At 36.3% G+C, this 19,868-nt stretch overlaps 2 protein-coding genes across 2 annotated transcripts in view; one reads left to right on the top strand and one right to left on the bottom strand.

Annotated features, from left to right (window-relative positions):
• The window catches only part of LOC107729798 (E3 ubiquitin-protein ligase UBR5-like), a 56,698-nt gene extending 43,873 nt beyond the window's left edge, over positions 1-12,825 (bottom strand). Inside the window, 8 exon segments of the mRNA XM_016540500.1 lie at positions 1,578-1,727; positions 1,821-1,980; positions 3,812-3,818; positions 4,072-4,191; positions 5,213-5,289; positions 6,172-6,253; positions 6,371-6,415; positions 12,602-12,825. Coding sequence (XP_016395986.1) covers positions 1,578-1,727; positions 1,821-1,980; positions 3,812-3,818; positions 4,072-4,191; positions 5,213-5,289; positions 6,172-6,253; positions 6,371-6,415; positions 12,602-12,663 — 703 coding nt within the window. The 5' untranslated portion in view covers positions 12,664-12,825.
• A 4,059-nt stretch (positions 12,826-16,884) lies between these two features.
• On the top strand, positions 16,885-18,557 carry LOC107729799 (E3 ubiquitin-protein ligase UBR5-like). The gene is made up of 3 exons (XM_016540501.1): positions 16,885-16,976; positions 18,217-18,368; positions 18,454-18,557. Exons 1-3 carry the CDS (start codon positions 16,885-16,887, stop codon positions 18,555-18,557), a joined length of 348 nt encoding a protein of 115 aa, XP_016395987.1.
• Positions 18,558-19,868: the final 1,311 nt, after the last annotated feature.

Consider the following 19,868-nt stretch of genomic DNA (forward strand, 5'->3'; position numbering starts at 1 on the left):
ACACGTGACCGCTCGCTCGCTCGCACCAACAGGAGGAGGAGATGTGTTACTCTCTACACTGCACTCAACCTGAGGGATTCCTACACTTTCAGTCTTTGAGGAGACATGAAAAACAGCGCATACCGCAGGAACGGTATAACGGAAAATATTAGCGGTTTCGAAACTGTGAAATTTTCAAATCGCGGTATACCTTGAAACCGGTAATCGGCCCATGCCTAATCTTGAAGTATTTGATATCCAGAGGCTGATCGTAAAGCACTCGGTTCACAGATGCTGGTTTATCAACATGTAATTTAGTAAAGTATAATTTGCATGTGATTCAAAAGTACACCACAGGACCTGACCCAAACTTGTTATTAAGCAATGTTGTTAAAGGGATAGTTCACCCAAAAATGAACATTTTATGTTTATCTGCTTACCCCCAGGGCATCCAAGATGTAGGTGACTTTGATTCAGTAGAACACAAACGGTTTGGAAATTTTTAACACAAACCGTTGCAGTCTGCCAGTCTTATAATGGAGGTGAATGGGAATCACGGCTTTGAGAGTAAAAAAAAAAAACATACACAAACAAAACCAAATTAAACCCTGCGGCTCGTGACAATACATTGATGTGTAAAGACACGAAACAATCGGTCTGTGCAAGAAACTGAATAGTATTTATATAGTTTTTTACCTCTTAAGCCCAGTTCACACCGCCAGCAACAGAGCGGCATAATCCCATTCATTTTCAATGGAGAGCTGGTGACTTCCGGCGACACGAGCGACAGTGACCGTTGGCGATGGAATGTGGGCGTGTCAAGCGATGCGAGTCAAGCGACAAAAGTTCAGAATTCTTCAACTTTATGCAAATAAGCAGCGAATTTCACGAGCGACAACCAATGGGAGTGAAGTCAGTGGAGAGCACGTGATTCATCTGCTGTAGTGGAGTGTTACGGGGGTAACTAGGCAACCAGTAGTGGGAACGCCCACTAGCGACCTCAATTGCCAGCCACAAGCGACAAGCAGCGAAAAAGTCGCTGGCGGTGTGAATTTGGCTTTATACTCCGCAATGTCCGAACTGTCCTGAGTGCGTTGTCTTCTTGCTTTACGGCGGATCGCAGACTTATAAGTGCATTACCGCCACCTATCTCTCATCTTGGATGCCCAGGGGGTAAGCAGATAAACATCACATTTTCATTTTTGGGTGAACTATCCCTTTAAGTTCAGTAATTTACAATTGCATAGCAACATTGTAACCTGATGCATTAATATAGAACTCAGCTGATTCCAATCAGAATTTGAACTCATTTTAAAATCAGTTTTACTGTTTTGTTTTAAAGTGTCTCATGTGAATCTGAATTTGCAGGGATTCATTTATTATGAATAATCTTTTGTTTGACTTCGGTTTCAAATCAATAGCATTTTCCTCATATTTCATATCTTGCATAAATGTGTTGCGAGTTGTGACTTTATATATTAAAAATACAATATTAACGAAGAACGCAGTGGTTGTGGCACAATCATTTCCACAAATCTTGCTGAATGGCTTCATGACACTGAGTGTATGCAAGCAAGACTGTGTGTTTTGGCCTTTACCTCGTGAAGAGCCGAGACGAGACAAGGAAGAGCGTCGGAAAGAGGGGTAGCCGAAGTAGCTGATGTCCTCCGAGAACATGGCGTCCGCGTCAATGATCACGCTGGGGTGTGCGGAGTGAATGTCCGCGTCTAGCAGTGACATCAAGTCTTCTGTGGAAATATGAAAGGTACTGTCAGAAAGGTTTGTTAAAATGTCTCAGTCTTGAGCGTCATTACCGTGACCCATCTTCTGCATCCGTTTACCTCCAGGTAAGTAGGACTCGCTGGCCGTGTCGTCTCCGTCATCTCCGTCCTCGTCGTCTCTGCTCAGCAAGTTGTTTACAGCCAAGTTCACGTCAAGGTTTGTGCGCTGCAGCTCTCGAATTATGACACTCCTGGACTTTCCCTGAAGAACCACCTGGGCCTGGTTGGGGAAGCAAAACCAATCAGCTGCAAAATTACACAGCAGCTCGGCGTCACATCACCCCAAAATAAATGAAATATAATTAATTAAATTCATATTAATAATATAGAATTAATTTTGTATATTATATCATTATTATTATTTTGTTAACTGCATAAAGTCTAATTTTATTACCTGTATTTTAATTAATTAATTTTAATTAATTAATAAATAAACAAATAATGCTAAAAATTTTGAAACAAGGTTTGAAATATAAGTAGAATATTTTACTTTATAATTTAAACTGTCATGTTTCTAAAGTTGTATTAATGTGAAAAGCTATATGAATTTTTTTTTTAGTATTTATATTTCACACAACACGCATGACATTTAGCATACATTTAGCATGATTTTCAAAATCATTTTATTATATATTGTAGTATTTAGATTTCAAACCTTTACACACGATGTTTAGCATGCATTTATATTTGTTAAAAATATTTTTCAATACATTTGTTTTATTATATTGTATTTTTATATTATATACATATATGATTATATTGTATTATGTAATATTGTAGTATTTATATTTCAACCTTTACACACAATATTTAGCATGCATTTATTAATAACGTGAAATATTTATCAATACAATGCAAGCAATAAAATTTGGCTTCATCAAATTAATTTTTAGTTGCAGCCCTAGGTGTATTGCTGAATGGCCAAAAAATATATAAATTTTTTTTTTTCAGTCTAATTGTATGTCTAAAGCTTAAAATGCTACGAGTTTCTCAATTGAGAATGAAGTTATGTAAAAAGCCGAGTAATATACTCAAACATTACATGTAACTTACTAAGCAGACTAGGGCTGCCGCAATTCGTCGATTCTATTCAACTATTCGATTTTAAAAAATCCTCGACTTCATTTTGCTATTTTCAAAATACCGGAAGTGGCGCATTTCACGGACGAGAATCCATAAAACACATTATTAGACTGTTTTCCAAGGCCTCATGATATATTAAACTCGCTTAAAATTTATAATTAAGCATAACTGTGAATTCACAAACGCTACAATTTAATTAAATAAGTATATGTGATGCAGTTATAGGCGTGTAGGTTACGTACGTGCGTCATAAGGTTCTATCTGCATTCCGAGTAGTTTTGAGATATTGAGCTTCAAAGTTTTTGCATTCCATTCGACTGTGTAGATAGAACCTTTTTGTTTTTTTAAATAAAAAGTCCCAAAATGTACACAACATTAAAAAAATCTATCACATAATGTAAATAAGTTGTCACAGAATAAGAATATGTAAATAACTCAATTTTGACAAATGTCAGATAGAACCTTATAATTCCAAGGGGACGTAGTTATTTTATCATTATCATATACAATCATTATATATAATAACAATTATATAAATATGGCAGTTTACTACCATGTATATTTATACTGGTTTATATAAACGGAAATTATGAATTATTCCTTATATTCATTTAGTGAAAAACTGTGGAAAATATATTTTACATTAAACTTTTTAAATCTAAACTTAATCTACTAAAAAAAAAAAAAAGTAGCCATTTTGCATTTAATTACAAACACACAGAGATTATATATCTATTATTATAAAATTAATATAACTATATAATACAAAAATAAACATTGCTGTTTATTACAATGTATTTTTATATCGGTTCATAGGAAAATTTAATTTTTCATAAAGACAAATTTCTTTTATTTACATATACACACATACAATATTTTGCTATTATTATTATTATTATATTATACTATAATAATCATTTAATCTAGTCAACACCATTTTTTTTTTAGATATATTGCACAGCTCTAACAAGCACACTTCAGAAAAACATGGAATTTGAGTTTAATTTCTTCTTAGTAACTGAGCGTCTCCCACATATAATAATTTTTCATTTTCATTTTCTGGAAATGGGCTTGTAGTGTGAATATTTTCAGGTGAGGATTTTAATGCATGCAAACAAAACAGCAAAATCGTCTTTAAAAAGGTTTCTTATAACCAAAGGCAGCACTGCATGTGTGCCTGCCAACGTTACCTGATGGCTGCATTTCTGATAGCCCTGCCACAACTTACCCAAGGGTGTTGCCTGCCAGTCTGCCCAGTGTATCAGAACCAGACAGGAACCAGGGCGGATCACTAGTCCTGCCTGGCCTGGAGCTCCTTCCTGCCCCTGAGACACTGCTCAACTTTGAACTGGAAACAAAAGATGGGAGATCAGTTACAAAACTATAGTTTTGCCATCACAGAGCCTGGAGAGCCCAGGCCTACGAGCCAATCGGCCTCTTGTACCGTGGGGCGACTAACATGGCAACACCCTTGGGAATCAGAACTGACTGCAGCTCATTCCTCAGGCAAGAGCTGTAGGAAAGGCTGGCAGGGAACTGCTAAAGACTTCCCCTAAATCATGTGCCATCATGCCCGCTAAATATTTTGGTCATAAACAAACACGGTGGATTGCTTGCGGTTCACAAACGGAGATTTGCACTGTTGCAACATGGCTTCAATCCCAAAAACACGAAAAGCACTAGCCCCCTTGCTCAGTTCAAGCAAAAATGCACAAACAAACCACTTCAAAGCGGTCATCATGAGCATAACAGGTCGTTTTTGCGGTTTATTTTCAATAAATGCTCTTTTCGTACTCCGAATCTTTGAATTCTAAGAGTTGCAATATATTTTTGTCTTAAATTAATTTTCTGTACCACCAAATATTAAAGTGTTAATAAGCTAGTGTTGTAACATGCTTGCATGTGTATTTGGTTTTCACCATTTCAGTAATAAAACAACACTGCTGATAAAACCAGACAACAAAAGCTGGCCACACCTTTATAAAATGTTCTGAGTTGCTTCCATCTCAAGCACTTCATTAAATTCCCTCCCTTCCATCACTAAGAATATAATACAAGTGCATTTTTTTCCCATGCAACTGTAAGGCTACATTTATGGTATAATAACTGCATCATATATAGTGTTCATATTTGAGTGTATTTATGCTACACTAACATAAAATTTCTTCACACCAAAGCCCACAACACAACTTTAATCAGGTATAAGGTGGGTTATGCCGGTGAAAAGTCAGCACACTTAAAACAGAATTAAGACAAGCTTAATACATAAACCCAGAGCAATCATAACCAGAAGGGGCAGATCTAGTTATTTTGCATGCCAGCTCATACATGCATTTTCCATGCATATATCAGGGGTATTAATTTCTCACCCATCATTGCCATCGGGCTTGCCGAGCTCCAGTCGGTCGGGCTGGACAGCAAAGCTTATCCTGCAGATACGTCCATCCTGAAACAAAAGAACATATCATTTCTGCATTGCTCTGTGTTAACTAGACAAAAAAAAGGTCATTATATATTCATTCTTGTGTCATTACTAACCCTGGACCACAAAACTAGTCTTAAGTGTCAATTTTTCAAAATTGAGATTTATACATCATATGAAAGCTGAATAAATAAGCTCTCCAGTGATGTATGGCTTGTTAGGATAGGACAATATTTGGACAAGATACAACTAAAAAAATCTAAACATTGAGAAAATCATCTTTAAAGTTGTCCAAATGAAGTTCTTAGCAATGCATATTAATAATCAAAAATTAAGTTTTGATATATTTACGGTAGGAAATTTACAAAATATCTTCATGGAACATGATCTTTACTAAATTTCCTAATGATTTTGGGAATAAAAGAAAAATCTTTAATTTTGACCCATACAATGTATTTTTGGCTATTGCTACAAATATACCCCAGCGACTTAAGACTGGTTTTGTGCTCCAGGGTCACATATATGCTTTTTTTTTTTCAATGCAACACAAAAGCAGAAATAGAAAATGTGCATTGCTCTTTAATATACAACAGTTCATAGTGAACCTGATAAACCTAATAAAATTCAAAAAGGGTCCTTCTAAAGCTGGAGAAACGGTCACTGTGAACTTCAGTTTTTATGGAAATTACACTGAATTCAATGTAAGTCACTTTGGATAAAAAGGTCTGCCAAATGCATAAATGTAAATGTAATGGATAGGAGCAAAAAAGGCATAATATTCATATTTAAAGTAAATTATTGCTTTAAAATACAATGACCCACGTAAAAAAAAAAACACTTCAGGTCTAAGAAAAAGCCTAAAGCAATGCATGATATAAAGTAACAGTGCTGCATAATAAATGTTACCTCAAGGAGAAATCCAGCATGATTTGGTCCAACCACACACTGCTTAAGTTTGGCCTGCTCCAATGGAACAAGGTGTGGATGACTGCCGTGCGGACAGAGAAATGTTAATCAAGTGTTTTCACAAAACTCAATACTTCATTGAAGTGGAAAGAACTCTAAAACCACTGGGCTTAAAATGCAAATGCTTGGTAAAACATACCTGTTACAGTTGTATTTGTTGAGCTTTTCCGACACTTCACGGAGCCTGTAAGAAACATCAAAGGCATGTGATGCATTGGGCTAACAAAACAGATTCAATGTCCACAGAAAATAGGATTATACCATGCCTAAAATAATAATGTTCTTGCCACATTATCAAAGGCACAGCTGAATGCAGAGAGTCATCATTTATATTGGCTTGAGCAACAGCCAACACCTCTGAACCGAAACTGGCCAAAATCGAGAGAGAATGACTATTACGGTTTGAATAGAGGAAAGCTGTAGGAGACGGAAGGAAAACTGAGGAACAGATCATGCCTCATGGTCAGAGGAAGCTAAGTGGCCTTGTAGGTCAATTTAACCTTGTTTTTTTTACAATGCAAATTATACATACATAAAAAGGGAATGAGACTGATTCCTGTCATGTTTAAAATACACCCATAATGCATTAGGAAAATGCGATTTCAAAAACAGAACTGAATCCATCAGAATACTGGATGTTCAAATAAAACCAGAGATCTAGCTTAAGTCCACAAACACATGACTCCTAAGTCATCAACATTTGTAATATTTTTCACTTAATATAATGATTTTAGAATTTATCATCAAATTAAATTGTTTATTTGCAAAATCCATTATCGATCAACACTGATTTATGATTCCTTAAAGGAATAGTTCACCCAAAAATTAAAATTAACCCATGATATACTCACCCTCAGGGCATCCTAGGAGTACCTGACATTCCTCTTTCAGACGAACACAATCGCAGTTATATTTAAAATTGTCCTGGCTCTTCCAAGCTGTATAATGGCAGTGAAAGGAGCCCCTGTTTTTTTTTAAGCCTAAAAAACTGCATCCATCTATCATAAAACTACTCCACACGGCTCCGGGGTGTTAATAAAGGCCTTCTGAAGCACCTTCCGCTACGCCTACGTCATACGCTCGAATGCCTTGTCATGAACGCGCCTGCTTGAGCGACCGGAAGCTGGAGATTACAGTTTATAAATGTTCAAAAATCGATTTTTTTTTTTGCACTAACGCATCGTTTCACTTCAGAAGGCCTTTATTAACACCCCGGAGCCGTGTGGAGTAGTTTTATGATAGACTGATGCAGTTTTTTAGGCTTCAAAAACTGCACTGCCATTATAGCCTACAGCTTGGAAGAGCCAGGACAATTTTAAATATAACTGCGATTGTGTTCGTCTGAAAGAGGAATGTCAGATACGCCTAGGATGCCCTGAGGGTGAGTAAATCATGAGCTAATTTTCATTTTTGGGTCAACTATCCCTTTAAAATAGGTACAGGCTTAAAAACAAAGCATATTTGTGCAGAGTCCAGTAAGAATCTCAAACAATGCATCCCCTATAAATAATCATGCCTTGAAAGAGAAGTTCACGAGTTTGAGGAAACAACAATCATAAAACTCAAGTAATAATAAAATAAGATGAAATGTAGTATGAGCCACAGTAATGAAAAAAAATGGACAAAGGCTCTGCTGGAAATCTATTACAAATGATTTTGTTATTCCACCTGCAAGAACCTATAAAACCAATGACTCTGTATGAAAATAAAGAGATTTTAGGCAAAACAGTCAGACATAAAAACAAATGCATACAATTTCCACCAGGAAACCTTGGGTATGAGTGCACCATGGACAAAGAACACACTTGGAAGGCCGTGTTGTGTGCTGTAGCTTTCATATGAGTAAATGCAGATGCACAGCAGACAGCGACATATGAAGAAAGACGTTAGCTTATGGCAGTGTGCAAACGGGTCCAAACTGGCTGAAGAAAAAAAGGTTTCTCTCAGATGTTGGCCAACTTTAGTCCTTCAAGCTCTTCTTGGACAAAAAGTGTGTCATAAACTAGCTGTAAAACTGTAAAAATGGATGCATACCAAAACCTAGTACGCTGCCTACTAGTGCTGGGCGGTATGACCAAAAATTTTCAAAATTATACCGGTTTCACGACGGTATTTTTTTTTCATGTATGTCTGGGTGTTAACCATATTTTCTACTGATTGAGAGAGGAAATACTGCAGTATATTGACTTAGAATGCCCTATTTTCAACCCTCTACATTGCGAGTAAATCACTCGCATATGCGACTAAATCTTCACTCTGGCGACTAAATGATGTCTAATATTAGCCAATTGCTAATAAATTCTCAGATTTTACTCGCCAGTGTGTGAGATGGAGGCTAAGTATAAGTTTATTTATACTTAAATAATTTATTTATATAAATTTATATAAGATATATTTTCACTCGCCGAACACTCTCTGACTGAGCGCATCAGAGTTTCACTCTCCGCCAAGCGATCTGTGCTGTTTTTCAGTTCATCTGAATGGATGTGCAACGCACATGCGGTTGTTTTGGCTATATTCATTTTTTGTCTCATGCAGCGCACTGCCTGTGTCTGAGTGACTAAAAAAAAACAACAAACAAAAAAGCGCATGTGATATTAACAGACGAACTACGCTCATATTTATAATTCCAAACAATCAGTAAGCTACCGCCCAGCACTACTGCCTACATAGGCAGCATTTCAAAGCACCATACACTTTGTGTGTAGAGCATTTATATGATTTAAAAGACACAGAGTTGCTGCCTATGTAATGCATTCCAAATAAGTCCCTTATGAGGCTTCAGTTAGGATGCTCACTTAGTAGGCAGCTCCCTAGGTTTTGGAACAGAGCCAATGTTTAGCTTGGCATACTTGGCACACTAGTACAGCAACATGCCTACAGCATCATCTGAACAATGATAAGCGATGGAGACAGCTTCTGAACACATTTACAACACAAACACCATGATGTTTACAAACGATAAGTCACTTTTCAAATTACATAGTCAAATTATTACATACAGTCATCTAAACCTATCATTAAGGTCTTCAGATTCTCATATCATTTCAATGCAATCAATACTGAAGCACTGAGCAGCTCCTCTCTGTAAATGACCTCTGTATGAAAACAAGAGTAAAGTCCTGAAAGCAGCTCCTGCAAAAACCTTCGCCAAAGTACTTTTAAAAAAAAAAATCAACATGACTATGTTCTCCCACAATACCATAATGCATGGCACAGCATATTATATTGGCATAAATTGGGCATAAAGCAATAATTTTTTACATATAATATTGCCAAAGCAACAATATACATGCATACACAAGTTTTTCAATACATGCACGTTATCATACGGACTAAAAAGCCCAAGATCAGCGACATCGTACTGCAATGTGCACAGAGAATATCCTTGCACAGCAGCAGTCTAAGCGACTGAGATCATGCTGAATCTAGCATGAAGGGGACACGTGTGCAGAAAGGTCCCTCGTTTCCTGTCAGCGCAGCGCAGCAGAAAAGCCTTCAAGTCACGGCTCATTATTGCAGGACATATCAGTGGACAATGAAGGATGGAGGTCTCCATGTACACGCTGAAATGTTAATGACTAGTGCAAGTACATAAATCGGCCTGGGGATGACAAATAGTAATAAACAGGACAAGCTAGCCATAGTGGTGAGAAATTCAAGAACGTGATAACGTGTAGGGCACTAAGCATCCAAACAAAATGCCTCAAAATTGCATTTAGTCTCGATGCAAGGCATGTTTTTTCCTTTGTTGGAAAGGATTTCCTTTTGTTGCATAAAGTGACAAACACTTTTCACAACACATTTTAATTTTATAATGTAACATTTCCATGAAGTATTTACATAAATGGCTTAAGATTCTTTATTATCTGTACTATCAATTGCCTAAATGGCACCATTTACACTAGAGAACAGCACAAAAAAAATCTCATTACACCACCCAACGTATACACAATCTAAAAAAAACTAACAATTTTTTTGGCAAAGCATCTGTCAATCGAACTAAACTCAAAAACACAATATGGCTTTGCACGCTTACCCAAGCAAAAGGCTGCGTTTGAACTATGTCGTCTGTTGCGCTGCATGCTTTAAAGCGAAGCGTGGCACTGTGTTCACGCGAGCAGCTCATGATCTGGTCTTGGAAACTCAATCTCTACATGCACTGCGAGTTTAACATGCACTTAGGAACGCAACATGCAGCAATTACAAATTCACAACATTTCTAACAGATTACAGCATTTCACTAGATTTGTAACAAGACACATTTTTTTAAAACCTGCTTTCACAAAGTTTTTTTCAAAAAAAAAAAGGCTCGAGGGTGAAGAAGTTAAGACATAAGTATTGTAATTTTAACAAAAATAACAAATATACTTACAAAAACTGAATCATCGGTGACTATTGCAAGTAAACATTTGCATAAAAAACAATTAACATACTTTTGTTTTATATTAACTTATAGACTTATATTTATTTTAATTTAACAGTGCAGTTGCATTACAGTAGTAATATATTACTGTCTTAGGGATAATATTAAGTAAAATTATTATTATTATTTTCAAACTGTTTGTTTTCCTAAAAACACCAGTGTGAATGCGGGACACTATAACGACCAAAACAGATGTTTCAGTCCAATTTAAAGTCCAGGTATGAGTCAATGCAAGCACTTTTTACTTTCTTTTTTTCCTCCATTTGGTCATTGAAAAGGGATTGTAGCTCTTAATTTTAATCTCTCAAAATGCACTAGATGCATTTAATTTAAAAATGCACAAAATTTCCCCAGGTCCACCCACCATAGTCTTACAAAATCAGGTGCGAAAACACAGAATTTTAATATTAAACATTAGATACAGTCCAAAACAAAGATGAAATAAATATGATGGCAAACAAAAAAATTTGCAGCAGCATATTGGTATTAAGTACACATAATGCATATATATTTGATATATTTGTAATGATTATAATAAACATTCATATATATATATATATATATATAAAAGGTTTGAGACTGCTCTCAAAGCAACTAGGCTATACATTTACAAAACTGATAACAAAATAAGCATTTTAAGGGATTTTGATATACTAAAATGGTATGGAAACACTCAATTTTAATATTAAACATTAGATACAGTCCAAAACAAAGATGAAAATAAATGTGTAACTATTTAAGATGAAAAAACAAAAATTTGCAGCATATTAGTGTTAAGTACTCATAATGCATATACAGTGCATATATATTTATAATGTTTATAATACACATTTCTTTATTATAGTGTCATAAGGCAATAAAAAAACTGTATATATATAGGGATGATTTATCTGTTACCCTTACCTTTGATGGTTAGTCAGGTATGAAGCTGCTCTCACAGCAATTAGGCTATAGGCTAAATTTACTAAACTGATAACAGAAGCATTTTAAGGGATTGTGGTATTCTAAAATGGCATGCTTGGAAACCTACAGTGGGAAAAACCCAACACACAGCTTTAAAACCTCATAATAAACAACATGAGAAGCCAGCAAAGAGACACCCATTTTGTCCAAGGATGCTTTCAGTGTGACTGGCCCTGGATTCCTCACGCAGCTGTCATCAGACACAACAATCACCTCCATCACCAACTATCTGCAGTCATTCTGACTAGTCAAGCCGACTAAATATAGTTTTTCAACATTTCAAGAAATGTAACGTCACTGAGACAATGGTTATAACTACAGCTTTTGGAATTGGATTTTTACGTCATGAAAAAAAGAAAAGAAATGAACAAGCACTCACTGCTCAAGATCTACGAAAGAATAACGTTAAACTCAAAACATCGCAAATCTTTATCTAAAATCATCTTTAACGTTAGTTCAAAAGATCGCTTATTCGCGTTTATAAGACAACTGTTAAAACTAGCTGCTCAACCCTAGATTTGAAACAAACCAGAAGGACAGACGTCAAAACACATTTCACACTAGCTGTAATGTAATTTCCAACAACTTTATGAGGATAAATAGTTTAAACGGACGAGCTAGCGCAGAGCTAAAGGCTAACCGGCTAACCTGAGAGGATTTGTATTCAGCAATTCTCTTCGCATTCATTCGGCGTATCATACAAAACACGAGTTAAATGTAATAAGTAAATCGTAGGGTTAAAATAAAAGTCTATATTTGATGTGTAAAAGCATACATTTATCGCAATTCCCTCTCTTTTCACCTCCCCATCCCCCAACCCGCATTGTGTCTCCAGTCAGCCGGGCCTCGTTATTTTTAGACCCAAATGTCCAACCTTGAGCGCTTGCAGCAGCCGTAAAATACTCCAGATATTTCATTAACAATCTCTGAATGCACGTTCACCACAATACTGATCGCACACCGCTTCTTTCTTACAAATACCTGTCATTAAGCTGGTCTTCGGTCCCGGGTAACGGGTGAACCACGAAGTGAATGGACGTCATGGGCTCGGTGCCGGGTAAATGATTTCGCGGGGGGGCTTTTCTCTTGTCTTCACGGGTTAGGTTTGAGAACGTGTGTTTTCTTCACCGAAAGCAACCGAAGAGCTGAAATGTACAACCTTCTCATCCACATGCCGCCATCTTAACTCTGTTTAAGCTTCTTCGGGTCTGTTGGGGAGGATGCGAGTGAGACGGCGACGCTGATTGGTCGAGAGCGAGCATGTGTCGGCGAAGCGGATTGGCTGGAAGGAATAAAGGGGCGGGTCTCACGGGTCGCTTCCCATGTGTTGGAGACGAGTGATGCGCGTGTCATTGTAGTAAATACACGGCTGTTGTTGCAGCGTTATCTGCATTCAGTGCTGACACAAAGCTCTTCTTTGGCTGATTTACAGTTTGAGTTGATATTAAGCCCATGCCAGAGTTATCAGGCATCTCATATTTCTGAGGGGAAACAATCTAGTACTTGATTTAGCTTCTGAGACGTGATGCTTTGTGGCACCCATAGGAATAAAGCAATGATGTCATACCACCTGCCTTACAAAAACACACCTTTTCCACCTGAGACTGTGCTTTTCCACCTGTGACTGTGCTTTTCCACCTGTGACTGTGCTTTTCCACCTGAGACTGCTTTTCCACCTGTGACTGTGCTTTTCCACCTGTAACTGTGCTTTGCATGCGGTGTGCACCATAAAGAAATTATATTTATCAAGAAATGCTTTATAAATGCAGGTAAATGCCCCAAGGCTAATAATATGGGCTTTAAAGAAATTTTGGCTTGTAGTGAACATGTAGGTCAGTTGAACCTTCTGAGTTCAGAATAACGACTTTTCTGCTGTTCTAATGTAAATATTGCATGGAAACTGCACCTGAATATTGTATAAGTCATAATGAGTAATGCTGTATATTCTTTTCACATTGCATTTTCACTAGTGCACTAAAAACAATTTAGGCCTAAATTTAAGATATATGCATTTGAATCGCATATTAATATTTCCATCAGTTTGAATTACACAGCATTACAATAAACAAACTAATAACAAACAAATGTATGCACATTTGTAAGTCAAACGATTTTTCAAAAAAAAAGTCATAGTTTATTATTAACTAAAATATATTTATTTTATTGAAATAATCATATTTTTTAAATGCATGTGTTTAATTAGCTTAGAATCAGCATAAATATGTTCATTGTGAAAAAAATTGAATTATTTTAGTTAAAAAGTATGAACATTAAAATATGGCTGGAACAAGCAATATTCAATTAGTTAAAATGTATTCATGATAAATATACCTGGTTATTATACATTTAAAATACATTCAATAGGCCTGTTATTTTTATTTTATTTTATTATTTTATATTATTTAATTTATTTATTTCTTTTGAGTGTCACATTTTTGGCCCACTCTCACTGTACACATATATTCTGTAAAGTGATATTGAGCAGGTAAATAAATAGAGAGTAAATTAAAATCTCTTAATTTTGATCACAAATCATGAAACGCCAAAAGATTATTTTTATATAATACAAAAGCTGTAAATAGCAGTTAGACCATTTGCCAGAGTAAACGTGCATATAATCTCCAGCAGGAGGCAGATTTAGCCTTCTAAATGACATTTTCTCAGAGCAGTTAAAGCCCTGCACGGGCCTCATTACAGTCTACTGTGGCAGCCATTACAATAGTTCAGTTTTGTTTTTAATGGCAAAGAGATTATGTTTTTTTGTGGACTAAATACAATGAGAACTTTGTAAACTGTTGAAATCTTATGCCCAAAACACACCTTAAAGGGATAGTTCATCCAAAAATGAAAATTTGCTGAAAATGTCCTCACCCTCAGGCCATCCAAGCTATAAATGAGTTTGTTTCTTCATTAGATTTGGAGAAATGTAGCATCAATGGATGCTCTGCAGTGAATGGGTGCCGTCAGAATGAGAGTCCAAACAGCTGATAAAAACATCACAATAATCCACAAGTAATCCACACCACGCCAGTCCATCAGTTACCATCTGGAGAAGAGAAACGCTGCGTGTTTGTAAGAAACAAATCCATCATTAAAATGATTTAATCTGTACATATTTCTCTCCTGATTCAGACGAGACAACCTTTTCACTGGAGGAAGCGTTATTAAGGATAGAGGACTCGTATTATGGCCAGAAGTAAAGGTTTGAAGTTAAAAATGTCTTAGTGATGGATATGATTTGTGATGTCTGTGATGTTTTTACCAGCTGTTTGGACTCTCATTCTGACGGCACCCATTCACTGCAGAGCATCCAATGCTGAGCAAGTGATGCAATGCTTCATTTCTCCAAATCTGATGAAACTGTGTGTGTTATCCACCTTTAAATGAACAAAATGTAGTCAGGAGCAGCTCTAGTTTTAATCCAGTCCTCTTTTTTTCTATAGACTTCTGTCCTCTGTAGAGGACATGATATTTTAGTGAATTTCTCTACAGTGTTAAGTCCTGTACAGAGCACATTCAGGGATTTTTAGAGATATCAAATGCTTAGAGGTTTGAACATAAACACACTTTCTCCTTGCTCTATAAATATGGCTGATATGCAATGATCAAATTTAGCACTGAAACATGATCATGTTTTGTAATTATCCTTTAAATCTGGCTAGTTGTTGGTCATAAAAAACACCTCCGAAAAATGTCAATGGGTTTCAAATCAGAATATGACTTTTTGTTACAGAACAGGGTGTAATTTTCATACATCTGTGAGCTCAACAGGCCAACAGAGTCTTTTCCTTATTTTATTTTGTAAATTAGCAATGTTTATGAAATAAGACGCATGGAGGTCTGGGAACGATCAAAACGTGACACAAATGAAAACTCTGGATTCCAGCTCTGATCGCTCTTGACATTCATCAGCCAGCTTTCTGTAGCTCAAGCAGTAGATCGTAGTACGGCTAGCAACGCCAAGGTCAAGGGTTCGATTCCCGTGGAATGCATCAACTGATCACATGTAAACCTTGAATGCAATACAAGTTGCTTTGAATAAAAGCATCTGCCAAATGCATGCAAATGTAAAGTCCATCAGGTGCATGCTGGGATGCTTTGAAACGCAGTGTTTCTGGTGGTCTTCAACCATTTTTGACCAAATCGGAATGGAAAAGGTTAAACTTCACTTGCTATCTGAACACAAAAAAATCATGGACGTGATTTGAAAAGGTTAAATGGTCCTAAAAAAATATTCACTCTTGTATTGTTCATTGGACACCAATGGGAAATTAATTTCATCTAGTGGAAACGTTTGGTACTGCGCCCAAACAAAATCTTACTCAAAGCTAATTTTTTGTGATGTCAACCTAAAATTTGGAGCACAACCCGTTTAGATTTACGGCTTGTTTACATTCTGTATTACTACAGATGTTCAGCATTGTCCCTATCAAATAAATAAACAATTTATTATTATTTTATTCTATTTATTTATTTTGTTCATTAAACCATTGTTGATTATTGGTAATATGAAGATACCAGCTTTAATGACATATATCTGTGTTGAGTTGATCTTCAATGAAAGGACGATCAGTGTAGACACGAACAGGCTGAAGTTATTTTTAACCAAAACTTTGTTTAGTGAGTTAAAGAGTGACTTTCTGTAAACACGTCATATTCTATACTGGGAATCATGTGCATGGGTGCTTGAGTTTAGTGCACTTTGTGCTCAGATGAGAATCTGCAAACAGGAAAGATTAAAAATAGCTAAAAATAGTGAACAGGGTCAGGATGAAATCTTCTGATTGGTCAGTCGCTGCGTATGATTGATCATTGTGCCACGCTGAAAAAAAATTGTAACCTAAAAACAGTAACATCTAAATTAACTGGACTTAGTGAAATCAAATCAAGAATATGATTTAGCATCACCAAATCAAACTAAATACATGAATTTATACCTAAACACATTTTTTGGGTTAAATCAGGTAAAATGTCTCTTTAAGGTAACTACTTTTTACAGTGCATGCAAATGATTGTTAGCTGTACTAGTTTCTCATTTCACTCCATACTCATCTTTCTTTATGCATAATAAAATAACTTCAAGTCAACCCAATGTTTTGTATTTATTTCACATATAGTCGTGTAATGAGTGTTTATACAGTGATTTTACCCTTAATAGGGGAACACACTGAAAAAAATGGTCACCTGAAAATGGTAACATAGTTTTATTCAAGTCAAAAATATTATGCAACATCATCAATCTATCAATTTATACCAGCAAAACTATGCGTCTGCTTACATACGCCATCACTTGTTTCTGCTTCTTCTTCTTCGCCATGTTTTTGATCCAGAGATTCAGTGCTCTTTCAGAAGATGTGTAATAGCGCCTCCTACTGTATAACAGCGAAGACACAGAAAGTTAAGGTGGTAATTGCAGGTTACTTTTACAGTGCATGGCATTTGTTTAATGCTTTTTAACATCTGCACACTTTGCTTAGCTTGTTTGTGTGGTCATAGCATGAAAGTTGTGTGCGCATGCAAGATCACCAACTGAGAATTCACCAAAATAACTCTGTTTGTGACTCCTTCTCAACAGATCAGAGGTTGAATCATGTAAAGTAGGCTACATGAGTAAAATCTGGCCTCGGCGGGAGTGCTCTGGATTTACACATGCTCATGCACTCACACAAATCTAGGCCAAAGGTTGAGTCCAGGAATTCAAGCCTCAGATGACCCGCTAACGCTGGAGAGTGAAGTCAGTGTCGTTTAACAGTATCATAAAATATTGTCAGGAGTATGGTTTGTGCAGATCATGCTTCAGCAGAGAGAGAATAAACATCCCTGGCAGACTGTCTGTTGTGCTTTGGCCTGTTGGGTAACTTATTTAACAACTTACTAATGTAATTTCCTTCAGTTTGGACGTTGTTTCCTCGTGCACAGCTCCCCTTCATTGAGTTAATGGTGTCAGTCTGTCCAGAGGTGTGTAGTTAATTATGCTTGTTTGGTTTGTGTATTTAAGTTCAGAAGTATTCAGTTCTAGTTTGTCTGGTCTTGTCAACGTCTGCGTTTATGCTACCATGTGTGTTGGATTAAAGACGTTATAAACCTTCTTTTTCATGTGTTTGAGCAACTAAACCGAGTATGTAACCAAATATTCATCAGCGGGGAGAGTAAACGCAAAGGTTTAACAACCAAGTATTTTTTTTTTTCTTTTTATAGGCGCCTGCTCTCTCTCTCTATACCAATTTAAATTAATGTATTTTTTTACATTAAAAAAAAACGCATTTTATTTTATTTTATAGGATATATATACAAATTTTTGTGATATTTATAACTTAAAAAAAATATTTTTACAACTTTTTCCGCAATATTTTTAATTAATAATGCAGCAGCGCCGCATCTAGTGGCTTCAACTGAATAGGCTGACAAAAACATTAAAATGCAATAACACTTACATCGTCATCATCGTATCTTGTGCGCCACTGATAAGGCTGCCTCTTTAACGCACACCTAAAATTTGACCTAAATGTGGATTTTTATTTTAAATTCGATATTCGAATTTTTTTTGACAGCCCTAGTGTACAGTTGTTTCACTTTCGTTGTTCTCGTTTCTGTAGCTTGCGCTTGAGAGAGATGATGAGGCGCTCCCTCCGCGCTGCAGGTTTGGGCCGGCACGAATCCGGCCCTTCCTCCAGTGACCACCAAGACCCCGTTTCACCCCCTATTGCTCCTCCCAGCTGGGTACCAGACCCTCCACCGATGGATCCTGGTGAGTGCAGCAGTTTTTGGGTCGTAACAGATGTATTGCATGCATGCGATAGCCTGATGTCTTACAAAACCATCTTCTCTGCTAGACGGGGACATTGATTTCATCTTGGCCCCTGCAGTGGGCTCCCTTACCACTGCCTCCACAGGCACCAGCCAGGGTCCCAGCACTTCCACCATCCCAGGTACGTGAACCGGCCTCCCAAAGGACTTTCTACACCAGTGGTTCTCAACTGGTTTTGCTCCAGGACCCAGATTTTGCTTTGTACGTCAATGGTGACCCAATCAGAGCAGTGTGTAAAATTTATATTTAATATATATATATATATATATTTATATATATGTATCAAAATTCAAATTGTTTTTTAAAAGTTGTATAAAACAAAGATATATAGGCCATATATAGATATATCTGTATATAAACATTAATTATATATAAATACATATCTGAAAATATATTAAATATATATATATAGTAAAATTCAATTTTTGAAGTTGTATAAAACAAAGATAGAGATAGATAGATAGATAGATAGATAGATTAATAGCAGCCCGAAGTTAGTAGAAAGTAGGTTTAACATTGGTTTAATGATATTATGGTGCAATGATGAAATAACGGAAGATATTGCACAGCGTTATGAATAAAATCGAGGCTTCTTAATGGTCGCTGAGTAAAACATGTGAGTAAATGCCCGAGCTGAATCAGGTTCCGCAGGGATCGCCTTAAATATCCGAGCATCAGTCTCCTGCACACACAGCTGACCGACTGCACCACCCGCACACACCGCGCCGGTCAGCCGCCGATCACGCAGCGACGCGCTCTCCTGATTGGCTGACGCTCCGCACACCTTTGCCGATGATTGGCTGGAGGCGAAACCACGACCTCGACGGCCCAGCTCGGCTTTCTGAAATATGTGAATGAATCCAAGTTCCAGAGACAGTGACAGTATTTATCATAATGAGGCTTCAGGCAGAGTGATAAACGAGAGAAGTAATGCAGCATCAGTATGACATCCATATCTAAAAGCGTAAGTAAAACCAATTGCATTTGTGTACTTAATACTTCATTTTAATTTGATCTGCTATAAATAAAAATAATCCGTTTTTCATATTATTTCATATTTCATGTTTAATTTTCCGAGGTGCAGATATTATGCTTCCTTTTTCTTATTTTTCCTATTATATTTATTTAGTATGTTTATAAAAAGCTGATTTTGAATAATATTGGTCAAAACTAATTAAAAAATAATTATGATTATATATATATATATATATATATTACATTTGTTAGTGAAGTTATGCAAATTGGCAAAGGAGTAAATATATATATATATTTATTTAATAGGGCTGTCAAAATGGCTGAAAAACTAAATTCGAATTTTGTACTTAAATATTATAAAAATTCGAATTGTATTTGAATTTAAAATGCATAATTTCAGTTAGGGTGAAGAAAAGCTTTTGGATTCTCTCCTGAGGCCACAAGAGGGCGCATCGAGCAAAATAT

The sequence above is a fragment of the Sinocyclocheilus rhinocerous genome, unplaced genomic scaffold (assembly GCF_001515625.1).
Source record: "Sinocyclocheilus rhinocerous isolate Xijiao unplaced genomic scaffold, SAMN03320098_v1.1 scaffold1510, whole genome shotgun sequence".
Taxonomy (NCBI): domain Eukaryota; kingdom Metazoa; phylum Chordata; class Actinopteri; order Cypriniformes; family Cyprinidae; genus Sinocyclocheilus; species Sinocyclocheilus rhinocerous.

Excerpts from the sequence above, each read along its gene's own strand:
- LOC107729799 (XM_016540501.1), top strand. The coding sequence starts at position 16,885 with ATGCGTCTGCTTACATACGCCATCACTTGTTTCTGCTTCTTCTTCTTC. Across the intron at positions 16,977-18,216 it reads AGTGCTCTTTCAGAAGATGT|CTTGCGCTTGAGAGAGATGA; the intron begins GTAATAGCGCCT and ends TCGTTTCTGTAG. Across the intron at positions 18,369-18,453 it reads CCCTCCACCGATGGATCCTG|ACGGGGACATTGATTTCATC; the intron begins GTGAGTGCAGCA and ends CTTCTCTGCTAG.